General features: G+C 34.1%; 1 protein-coding gene across 3 annotated transcripts in view; it reads right to left on the bottom strand.

The window, feature by feature from the left end:
• Positions 1 to 12,630, bottom strand: part of hpo (serine/threonine-protein kinase hippo) — a 42,549-nt gene that overhangs the window by 15,347 nt on the left and 14,572 nt on the right. For 2 of the 3 annotated variants that reach the window (XM_090102368.1, XM_090102367.1), the window contains exons 2-7: positions 7,632 to 7,734; positions 5,779 to 5,937; positions 5,134 to 5,361; positions 4,585 to 4,793; positions 4,112 to 4,221; positions 3,739 to 3,851 (exon numbers count right to left, since the gene is read on the bottom strand). In XM_090102368.1, the coding sequence (XP_089958494.1) occupies positions 3,739 to 3,851; positions 4,112 to 4,221; positions 4,585 to 4,793; positions 5,134 to 5,361; positions 5,779 to 5,937; positions 7,632 to 7,734 (922 nt within the window). Of the gene's footprint in view, positions 1 to 3,738; positions 3,852 to 4,111; positions 4,222 to 4,584; positions 4,794 to 5,133; positions 5,362 to 5,778; positions 5,938 to 7,631; positions 7,735 to 12,199; positions 12,606 to 12,630 lie in introns of those variants that run through there. The other variant, XM_090102366.1, reaches the window with a different exon arrangement.

Below are 12,630 nucleotides of genomic sequence, written 5' to 3'. Positions count from 1 at the left end.
TATGGATACCTACGCTCGCGAATGCAAATTCGGTGATTTACTAATTATTGATACCTAGTCATTGAATTCGTTTTGAAATAGCCTGTACTTTGTAATTTTTAGTGTTATAGACATTTATAAAATGTGGTGCTCATTTTTTTGTAATAAATCATCCCGAACGCTATTGTATTTTCGTTGTTTTATTTCAAGTGAACACCTATACAATTTTGTCACGAGCCGCCTCTGGCCTCTGGGTGAAATAAACAAGTCAAATGATTTTTGTTCTAATTGTATTTTGGTAGTAGTTTGTTTAGAATTTACATTACCATTGTTTAATTTTTATTTTGTATTTGCAGTAAAATAAAAAGATGAAAAACTTCATTAGGTATATTGTACGACACCTCACTCTGAATCGCGCTAGCGAAATTTTTTCGTTACAGAGCACATATACAACTTTCGGACAATCTTCATTGAGGCCGGCCGGCAAATCGAGTATGTCGAGAAACTTCACTTATTCGATGGAGGTATTCTACCTTCCTTCCTCCACAGTTGTGGGACCCCGACGTGCATTGAACACGCAGCTTTCTGATACTAGTAGCTAAAATCAAAACCACAGATATGTCTGTGATCAAAACCATAATAATATTTTTACCTATTATTTTACTAAAAGTCGAGTGCATCGAAATCGTAAATATGTTTTTCACCTTCCTGGTTTTTTTTCCATAGTAAATAGTGTTTTTGATTTGTTGTTGTATGAATAATTATTCTTACTTGTTGGTTATGAAATGTATTTTGAAATAATTTACTTTTACAAATCATTAGTGATATTAGTTTTGAGTGAAAATGCTTGGATCAGCATAATATCATATTTGCTACTTCAAATACATGTTTTGATAAAAAAAAAAACAATAGTGTAATGTAGGTAATAAAATAAAACTGCGTTTTATTGTAGGTAATCAATTTTGACATTATTTATTTCCCAAAATTACAATAAAATAGTTTACGCCAACAAATATAACTTTTATTTTTATAACAATCCTACTTCCTACTAATGCGAAAGTTCATACATGTTTCAAAAGAAAAACTTTTACTTTTACTATTATTTCAATTTATCCGGTTTAATTAAGACTTAATATTGATACATATGATCATTATAAATACAAATAGGAATTAACAATATAACGAATACGTGGCACAACTAAAATTTTACCGATACCACCCGTGGTCATTCTCCTTTGTGGGTCATTTGTAACAGGATGGCGGTTCTACAGCGAAAAAAGAAAAATGATGGTCAGAACGCTGATACCGGATACCTTAAGATACTGTAATATAAAATATTACTAGATTAGATAAAATATTATAGGTAGTATCTTCACCGTGTGTGACGCGCTTTACATTCACGCCATCTAGAGTTAAATCTTTATCATTTTTGTATACGTCTGTGTGTGTAAACGACCCTGTATGCAATGACAGATGTTAAAACGCATAATTTTACCGAATTGGGTGGATTTTAAGGCAATGATATAACATATTTCAATAAAATATAATATTCAGTAACCGCCATGACTATTCCTAGGTTTGATGACTATTCCAATTACGCAAAAACTCAAATAAACTAGAAATGTAGAATTCAGCGCCATCTAGCGGGATATTGGCTGGGAACAGATCGTTGCAATCACCTTAAATATTTTCATTACGTTATACTAGCTGTGCCAGACAAACACATATCAACATATATTGCAATTACGTTATACTGGCTGTGCCAGACAAACACATATCAACATATATTGCAATTTCATTACACTGGCTGTGCCAAACACATATCAACATATATTGCAATTACGTTATACTAGCTGTGCCAGACACACACATATTGCAATTATATTGTACTGGCTGTGCCAGACAAACACATACCATCAAATGTTGTAATTTTGTTATAATAGCTGTGCCAGACAAACACATACCATCAAATGTTGTAATTTTGTTATACTAGCTGTGCCGGACAAACACATACCATCAAATGTTGTAATTTTGTTATACTAGCTGTGCCGGACAAACACATACCATCAAATGTTGTAATTTTGTTATACTAGCTGTGCCGGACAAACACATACCATCAAATGTTGTAATTTTGTTATACTAGCTGTGCCGGACAAACACATACCATCAAATGTTGTAATTTTGTTATATTAGCTGTGCCAGACAAACACATACCATCAAATGTTTTAATTTTGTTATTTGTTATACTAGCTGTGCCGGACAAACACATATCAACATATATTACAATTACGTTTAACTGGGTGTGCCAGACACACACATCATCAAATATTACAGTTAAATTAAAATAGTATAGTAATACTAGCGACCCGCCCCGGCTTCGCACGGGTGCAATGCTGATACTAAATACACTACAGAAAAATTGTGAACGTTGTATAGGTATAAAAATATAGCGGCCCGCTCCGGCCTCCGGCATCGCACGGGTATAAAATACATAGCCGGGAGGCCGCAAACGCTACGTCCTGCAATTTTTTACCCGACTACGGCAAAGCAAAAGGAGGGTTATGATTTTGACAGGCTATGTATGTATGTATGTATGTATGTATGTATATATGTATGTATGTATGTATGTATGTATGTATGTTCATCTGTTCCCTCGTAACTTCTAAACTACTTATCAGAATTCGACAAATGACATATCATTAGAAGCGTCTTAATTATCCGCTGGTTATAGGCTATATGGGGTTTCACAAAATCTAATGTGGCGCCCTCTAGCGGACAAAACATACAGCGTAAAAAAATAAAGTTAAGATAAATATGCCGTGTTTGGTATCATTTGAAAGCTTTTTACTTGCACATTTTGAATATATATATATATTACTAGCATTTGCTTGTGACTTTACCTGTATTCATGGGCTGATTGCATATAATTCACATCTTTTCGTTCATAGCTTCTTTATTAGTTCATCAATTTAACTTTTGTTTTATACTTTTTCAGCGTCGTTTTTTGTCGTAGTTGGGTTTTAGTTGTTTTACTTTTTATCTTGTAAATCGGTAATATCTTCGAAAATATTCACTTCAATCATACGGTGTAAAGGGCCATATAGATCTATATTAAATGAACAATGTATCCATAGTATTTAATTGGTTAAGGATTAATGCTGTATTGGTTAAAATCGCTTCGAAAATTAGCCATTTTTTGTCGTAAAAAGTAAATGACAAAAAAAAGTTATTGTGGGTTATCCATAAGAGATAGACATATACCATCGCGGACTTTTCTGTAGACCTTTTCAATGTGTATAATACTTAGTACATTATTTTGATAAAACTCGTAGGGTTCAGCCTGCGTTTGCAATGTAAGCGGAATAAATGTAATTTTTTACGACATCACATTAGAAACCTCAAAAATAACAGTACTTCTCCACTACTTAATGGATCTTATTATACATATAAACCTTCCTCTTGAATCACTCTATCTATTAAAAAAAACCGCATCAAAATCCGTTGCGTAGTTTCAAAGATTTAAGCGTACAAAGGGACAGGGAAAGCGACTTTGTTTTATACTATGTAGTGATAACTCAATGGTTTCAACCGCGGTCAAAAACTATAAGTACTTTGCAAAAAAGTTGTGAATGTTCAATTTTTTTTTTTTCATAAAAAAATTCATGCTGTACTGTGAAACAGAAACACATTCGCACTTAAATTATTTACAGCATTCCCAATTTTAAAACACTTTTCTAGAAATTTTGTATAAAAACTTACCGCAGCGAATGTTTTGTTACACGCGTTCATTGCGTTCCTGTACGCTTGGCTCTCGCGAATTTCGCCCGCTTCCAGTATCATTTGACTGAGGATACTCGGTTGCTTTGCATTACCTGAAAAATATTATATAAAAAATTATGACAAAATTCTCATTATTAGTTTTTTGAAAATTTATTGCATCTTTAAGTTTTGTTATTGTATTAGATGAAAAGAAATCAATTATTACACTATTTTCTTTAATATCTAAGTAACTAGCTTCAAAGCAAAATATATAGTGAAATAATTTCCAAACTCTATAGTTGCTACTAGAGAGCAACTTATTTAGATTTTAGTAAAAACAAGTAAGTTTTTTGTTAGAATATATGTAACTGACCTATAAACTCGTGCGTCAACAAATATTCAGCGGTGGCTCTCTCCTCTGGGTTTTTCACTAAGCACTGACTGACAAAGTCTATGAACTCTGGCGACCATTGATCTGGCTCCCTGCAATTTTAATTTAATCATATTAAAACGATTGATTGTTTTACAAGTTATGATAAGAACATATACACAGATATATCAAATACATTTTTTTTTGTTTTTCTTTGCTTTTTCAATCAAAGTTGGTATTGATTCCATTTTTTTTGTGTAGATTTAGTTTACTTATAAATAACTGTTAGCCTATTGGCTCTTGTAATGACTATGTCCAGTCTACGTCTACATCATCTACTTCTTTATTTTTGTCTATGCCTACATCCATTTACTCATTATCTATAATGTATGTCTATGGTCATTGCTATATATATTACTATGTCCATATTTTTATGCTATTGAAGAGTTTTTTATTACTATCCTAACCTCACTCACCGAAAAGACGGCGGAGGTTTAGTAGGAATCATGAATATCGCTCTCATGGGGTGTATGTCCCCGTAGGGCGGCTTGCCCTCCGCCATCTCTAGCGCGGTGATGCCGAGCGACCAGATGTCCGCCACGCAGTCGTACCCGATCTCTTGGATCACTTCTGGCGCCATCCAGAACGGAGTTCCGATCACTGTGTTGCGCTTTGCCATTGTGTCCTGTAGGGGGATAAATGGTAGTTACATTGAGGTATCCATTATCAAAACGTAGGTTATATCCAATTTTCTAGCGACAGAATAATTTACGAAAATTATTCAAAAGAATGATTTCTCATCATAGCAATCTAAATGCACTTCTACATGAAGTGGATGGGAAAGTAAGTGAGGGAATCAGCGTGTTCAAGAATCTAAAGTTTTTACATATGAAATCTGCCAACCAGAATTGGCCAGTATAGATTATGAATACAATGAAAATTTATACGACATCTGTGCTCCTGCATGTGGAAAACATATGCAAATATTTCGAAAGTTATGGGAGAATGGCCTTATACCAACTCACCGTCAACTGTCCCGCCACGCCGAAGTCAGCGAGTTTGGCGTGTCCCTCCATGTTGAGCAGGATGTTGCCCGCCTTAATGTCGCGGTGGATCTTCCGCCGCCGGTGCAGGTACTCCAGCCCCTTGAGCGTGTCGCACAGGATCGTCGCTATCTCGTCCTCCGATAGCGTTTTCTTTCGTAACCTCATTATGTCCGACACTGAACCCGCCCCGCAGTATTCCATCACAATCTGTCGATAATTGTGAATTCGTATCTTATGGTATTTATCATTTATTTTAGTGGAAATAGTAGAAACCTTCATTCAACAAGAAATTGTAAATAAAGTTTTCTTAGAATTTGTTATCTAGATTCTAGATTACGAGACATAATAAATCATGCGTACTGGAGATTATAAATCCGTCTGCGGATAATAGATTAAAAGGTAATTAAATAATGTAATAGAAGGTATAGTATTAGCATTTGAAAGAGAGAGAAAATAAAGAACTATTATATAACATCAAAAATAAAATTACAAATGAAAATAACCTATACCCTGACAAATATACCCTAACCTACACCCTGACAAATATACACACATTTAGATAAACTTTCTCGATATATCTACAATCTACACCCAGGCTTAAGTAAAATAATCAATAAGTCTAACCCAGAGATCCGTGTTTTTAAAGTAGCTCCCATAATATTTGACTACGTATGGGCTATCGCACTGCTGCATGATGGAGATCTCCTTGATGATCTCCTGCAGGTCCGTGTCCACCGGCACCTGCTTGATCGCGAGCACCTGCTCGCTCTCTTTGTGTAATGCCTGCAAGTAAATAAAAAGTTTATTTAAAGACATGCATATATAGGTATAACATTTGATTAAAAAGTTAGAAAATAATATATGTATTAGTGTTTATGCTCTACATTATGGAAGAACCGCAATTGAAAGTTCTTTAAAGAGAATAAAGAAAAGAATACATAAATACATTGAATTCCACAAAACAATCAACCCAATACGAACATAACAAAATTAAACCCGATCAAAACAAAAAATCTACGCCTGATTCAGCGTTCGACCTTTCCAAAACAAAAACCCCAGAGTTCGGAAACACGTTGCAGAATCAAGCCAGGTTATAAATCCGTGCAGCTCAAACCGGTCCCATATTCATACGCAGTTCTGCGAACGGTAATGTTGGTAAGGAATCGATCGCTAAGCCAATGTAAGATTACTGTTGCCTCTGTAACGCAACCGCACCGGTTTGTAACGGGAACAGAGCTGGATAAAGCATACATAGAGGGTTTAGTGGAACAATGTTGTGATTTAATCGGTACTGGAGCCGGAGGAAATAAGGAAATGCTACAAGTGCTTGCGGATTCTGCCATTGTAACATAATGATCCGGAGATGACAATTATTCAGGAATTAAAGAAAAGATTGGCGTTGGAAAAAGTCGGAAATTGGATAACGTCTATCAAAGATATAATTATGACAAAATAACTGATATTTTTCAGATAATTCAATAAGTACATCCTTAGCATAATGCTCTAAATACGTAAATTTATTCGCAAACAGTTTTATGCGGCCAATTGTATACAGTGCAGACGGGAAAATCGGTTGAAATGTATGAAAAAATAAACATAGTAAAATAAATGTGATCCAAACGAGGATAATGTGAAAAATCAAATGTAAAAGCAAAAGCAATTATTTGCCATCTTTATAATGGGACCATCGTAATATCTTTTCATTATCATATTAATTATAGGCTACATTTAGTTGCCATTTGCTGGCGGCAGTGTTTTTTTTTTGTGTTTACCGATTGCACCTCTTATAAGCCTTTAGGCAAGTTCAAGATTGCTTATCGTGAATATTGCGAAGTTCAAGGGATGACCTAGAGGCACGGCTCTAGCTCTATACCATTTTAATACCTTATTATTGCAGATTTTAACATTCCTTAAGTGTCAAATACCACAGTACCGTTATTAATAATTCACTTGATTAATAATAATTATTCCTACCCTTAATAATTGACAATAAAATGAAAATTCTTTTAATACTAGAAAGTACTTCGGGTTAAGTAACTAAAATAGTGCAAAACTGAACGAACGGATATAGATCTAAGCGAATATAATACACATATTGGTGTAGGTAAATCAGGAGATCTCAGGAACGCATTTGGCATACATTGTAATTTTAAACGCAAGAGCACTGACATCGTTAACTGAGAAATGCGAACACTCGACCCGACCGTATGAGAATTACTAGGAAATATACATTTATTTGGGAACGAGATAATTAAGGTGTTGCCCGATGTAATAAATACAGCACGACAAACAGAGGGTAAATGTGTTTCTGTTTGGACACGGTCCGTGTAAAATTGGTGTCCTATCCTATTAGACTTGTTTTCTTAATATTCAATATTAATCTAGATGCATTCGAATGCTCTCTGAGAAACAATACTAATCAAAGCTTTTAGAATTAATGAATAAAATGTAGTAGTATCTGATATGGCTATATTCACCTTATAAACACTGCCATAGGAACCCTCTCCGAGCTTGCATATGATATCGAACACCTCCTCCGGCTGCCGCGTGAGACTCTCCTCCGATAACTTCTTTAACTCACTGTAACAAATTAATTAAATCATAAGATTTTAAACCTCGCAACGGATAGTATTTTTACTCATTTTTCTTACATAAGAAATATTATAAAGGTTTGCAAAAGACAATGAAATAGGCTCTACTCTATATTCTGAAAAAAAAACCTTGTTTAGGTAAATAACCTATATCCACCTCAGGATTCGACCAGAAAGTAAAAGGGGTCGCTGCTATTTAAATAAAACATTGGTATCTACTAGACAGGTCAGTCGTGATAAACGAGGATATCAACAATGTAATGTTTACAAAAATATTATTACTGAGGGTTAAAAATAGGGTCGTAATTTAAACTAAATTCAATATCATGCTAAATTGGGTCCTATATACCTATTAAATACAAAATCTGTCTATCTCATATCTGTAAATACCAATGGCTACCGATTTTTCCAGTTTACATTATATTATTTACCGCTAGGTTAAAGGGCACACGATTGTTTATCGACTCAAACATTCGGCTCCACTTCAAAGGGTGATATATCAAATGTTGTGAAGTAATAAGTCAGTGACCTGCGTGTAACGTTGACATAATGCCTGGGGCAGCATAGCGTGGTGGTGTACACCGGGGGTTATTAATAACTGGGCTTTTTGTACGATTTTACTGACCGACGCACGTCAATCTTACTATTTTACAGTTTACACTGCTATTGGGAAAGGGATGCTATCTATGTCCAGTGGTTTTTAAGTTCGTAAATATGTGATGATGTTTAAATTCATACATAAAGTTAACTTAAAATATATGGTGATATTCTTTGTAAATTTTCACTACCTATTAAAATCATGTAATGTCATATGTAGCCTGAAGAAGAGGGAAAACGTAGAAATTTTCAGTAGCCCGTTAAGCGTCGAATATGGTAGAGACAAAATATTGTTTACAAACATATTATACGAGTACCTATAAATACTATGGAAGAAGTAAAATAACCAGATAAATGTTGAATCATTATACAACAGTATTATTTGATATTCTTTATTCATGATGCAAGCATAAAAAAATAATAACAAATCATTTTCTTATAGCAAGTTCAGAGCCAGAATAAGAACATGCAGTACAATTTCCTGGTGTCTAAGTTTCCAACTTCGACCACACTTCAACGCTTGAAGCTTTGTATCGACCACTATTCTGGTAATATCCGCGTGATTGAACTTTCAAGTAAAGTCTATTAAACTGCCGAATGTTTACGTAGCTCCTGTCCGGATTTTATGAGGGGTCGTCGACAGTTCTACTGTGCAGTAAACGATTTGATCACATTCTATAAATGAGAGTTTAGTAAGGAAATTATGTTTTATTAGATTCATTGGTGAGCTAGAAAGAGCTAAACACGAAAAACCGAAAAGCTGTACGTGAAATTTAGAGAGTTATAGTAGCGCTTACTATGAAAATTGTTTCCGTGAAATATTATGCTATGAGATAAATATTGTAGTAAGTACCTAATAATAATCTTGCACAAGGATAAATAAGGAAAATCCCGGTGACGTCAAGCTTCTAGTAATAGTAAACAAGAATGCTAAACGTCCAACCGTGGAATCGTGACTACCTCCAAAGTTATGCTGCAAACTTCGATAAATTAAAACAAAAATTGAGCAAAAGTTGAAACGGAGAATGTCCTTTTGAATTTAGCAGCACAACGGCGCTGCATCAGGCAAGCTTAGCAAAAACAATGGGCGCTTTAGAGCGCTTGAAAATGAAATAGTAAGTAAAGATGTAGCAATTTGAGACACGTGCATCACACATCTGTGCGCGAGGAATGCGGCGGCACATTTTAGTTTCTTTATATAGTCATACTCTGATACATTCTCGAGATCAGAAGCGGGAGAGATATTTAAATAGATCTCCATGTATGTTGTAATAAAACAATGCTAATATGGATCTAATAGGTTATCAACTGGTCTTGCGATTTGTTCGTTGGCTTTTTTTCTTTTGTCTTCTTCTAGGAAACTTTAGAGATGACTTTTCGATTATATAATAAATCACTTTGAAGTCCACACGTGTTTTTTATTACCTATGGCTAAATATAATATGAGTATGTATACGCATATTGTGAATGTTATTTTGTTGTTTTCTAACTGAAACCCACGTGTTTGTCAGTGTTAAATAGCGACAAACGCTAATTAGTGAAGCTAAATTAAGCCTGACTTATTATTAGATGATTTGTTACTAAAATTCATTTAGGTAGTCAAGAGACAATGAAATACATATTTTTATAGGTTTTACAGACGCATCATTATTTTGAATCATTTCAATTTATTTGAATACCTAGTTATATACCTAGTTACCTAGAAATACATGTAATTTTGATCAATTTATGCGTCCTCCCAGCGACCCACACATTTGCTAGCAAAAAAGGTACACCCAATACGTCGGGAAAAAACATGTTTTGTCAATTACATACCAGGTACGTAGGTACCTACGTTTGTGCATATCCCATTCATGTTTCCCGATCACTTACGAGTCATTAACGCGTGGAAAACGCGAGTTTTCCGCATTGCAGTATAAATGAGCTGAAAATTAAAATCAAATAAACAGAAGCCGACGGTGGATCAACTGAAAGAAAACAATGCGGGGTTTCATACACGGTACACCACGCTGTCTGTGTACAACATTTTACTTACATTTTGTATTTCTTTTTACGTAAATGCTGAAATACAATAACTTTGGGTGTTTATATCCTAATTACGCACATTATTTGGTTTGTTTATCATACTAATTGGGATATTTCATGAAAATGAACGACGGATACGGGATAACTATCAATACTCGATTAAAAATGATTCTAAAAGATGTTCGTATAAATATTCATAAGAGATTAATTTAGACTGATTTTTGAGAAAATGTATTTGCTTGTCCTTAAATTAAAATTTAAACAATCAATCTGTTTTTCGATTATATACTTTTAAGATTTCCAATTAATGTAGTGTGCTTTTAGGTTAAAAATCCTTTATATCACTTTGGCTATAAAAACAGGCTTCGTGAATTTAATGTCAAGGTTCGTTAAAATAAAACTAATTGCTTCTTTCAAACTTGTTTATGCATCCTGCATTCTTATTGACTGATTCATTTGTTTTAACATATAACATTAATTGGATTAATATTCCAATAGGCCAGATTAAAGCGTAGAAAAACTTGCAAAAAAGGCTTATATAAAATTGGTATAAAGTATGTTACACATTGTTAGTTTTTCATTTACACAAGGCATTCAACAACATCATTGTTGCTCATCAAAATTTTTACCTCTCATTAGCGTTCTCTACCCACTGGCCAGCCAGACCGAGAAGAATTTTTTCCCAAGGATTTATATTTTAAGGACATGGCTAAACGAAAATAAATTAACCGCAAAACTATTGCGGTCAATGACCGTATGTAGGTATACCAACTATAAACATGTCATAATACAATTAGAAATGTCTACAAACAATGCTTATTTCACTTAATTAAAAAATCTGAATCACAAAGAATGCTTCGATTCCCAGATGTGAGTAACAGAATACCGTAATGTTCTCAGTATTATGGTACTGACAAAATACTTTGGATATTTCCCAAACATGGTCTTAATATTAACAAATTAACCTTATTTCATTTTGCCATTAAAGTTAAAGATACAATAATGGAGGATGGAAATTTGATGCCAATGATAATATGAAAGTAGCAAGTGACGAGATTTTTTGTTTGTTTCTCTTAATTTTCTGAAACGCCTCATAGTAAACCGTCGATGATAATGATACATCACCTTCAGTGCCTTGCATGGACATATTCATAACTTCTTTAAAATGATGCCAAAGCAGTTGAATTAGGATGTTCACATTTTAAAAGCCCAACCATTCTTTTCATGAGAAGCCGAAATAAATTCATCGTTATAAAGAAATGATTTTTAATAATTGAAATTCTATCAAAAATCTATTCCCGTTGTTAATGTTTCTTCATGATGAATTGCATATTATGTTAAAAAAATATGAGGATTAAAGAAGTTTGGCAATGGTAAAGATTGATATTCAATTACTCAGAGACTGTTAATAGGTAAAAAGTTTAGTAAGCTTTTATCGATGTATGCCTACAGAAGGATAGCTGATAAGCTATCAGCGATTTTATTATCTCTGCATCAAATCCGGGACCGTCTACTCTCCCGCGATTTTAACAATTTGTTACAAGCAATGTGTAGCGTATGCTAATCATAATAAAGGACAAAATTGGTTGACTGAAATTTTAAACACTTTTTTTAGAAATTCTGTCCTTTTAGAAATAACATTAGCTATTTTTATGCGGGTCGTGAAATAGGGACTGAATATTGAACAAGTAATTAAAGCCAAAGTTAATATACGCCTCTCTTTTTTAAAAAAAGCTTCGTCGACCCCAACGCTACTACCTATGTACAAAACATTTTAACGATAAACTGCAACGAGCGTTGCGCTAATTCAAAATTGTGATAATCCAGCTTACCCCTGAGGCTTCTCTAGTGTTTTAGCACTCATCTTATCGACCTGTCGTCTCTTACAGGTGTCACACCTGATGGTGGGCGGACCCCCCTCCCATAACCCACTCTTCCAGAAAATTAGTTTACCGTCAGCATCCATATCATATCTGCAGACATTCTTGATGTCTGAATCACTATAGACACTTTCAACCGACCACGAAACCACATTTATAAACTCATCTATATGTCATACAATCCAAACACACACCAATTTAGAATTCACTATAACATTTGATTTAAATTTACAAAGCACTGCATCCTTTAGCTAGCTTTAAGCTGTACCTATCCAAAAATCCATTCGCGTAACTGTGACAATCACTTTAGTAATAAATTCAAAAATCAATTAATAACAACACGCACGATCTAGACGAGAGTTAATACAAGACTGCAATAAGTG

This window comes from Colias eurytheme, chromosome 6 (assembly GCF_061535395.1).
Source record: "Colias eurytheme isolate Ceu_HAF_F1 chromosome 6, ilColEury1 Martin Lab GWU primary, whole genome shotgun sequence".
Classification (NCBI taxonomy): Eukaryota; Metazoa; Arthropoda; class Insecta; order Lepidoptera; family Pieridae; genus Colias; species Colias eurytheme.
Note: the sequence above shows the minus strand (reverse complement) of the source record. Positions and strands in the feature narration are given on the sequence as shown.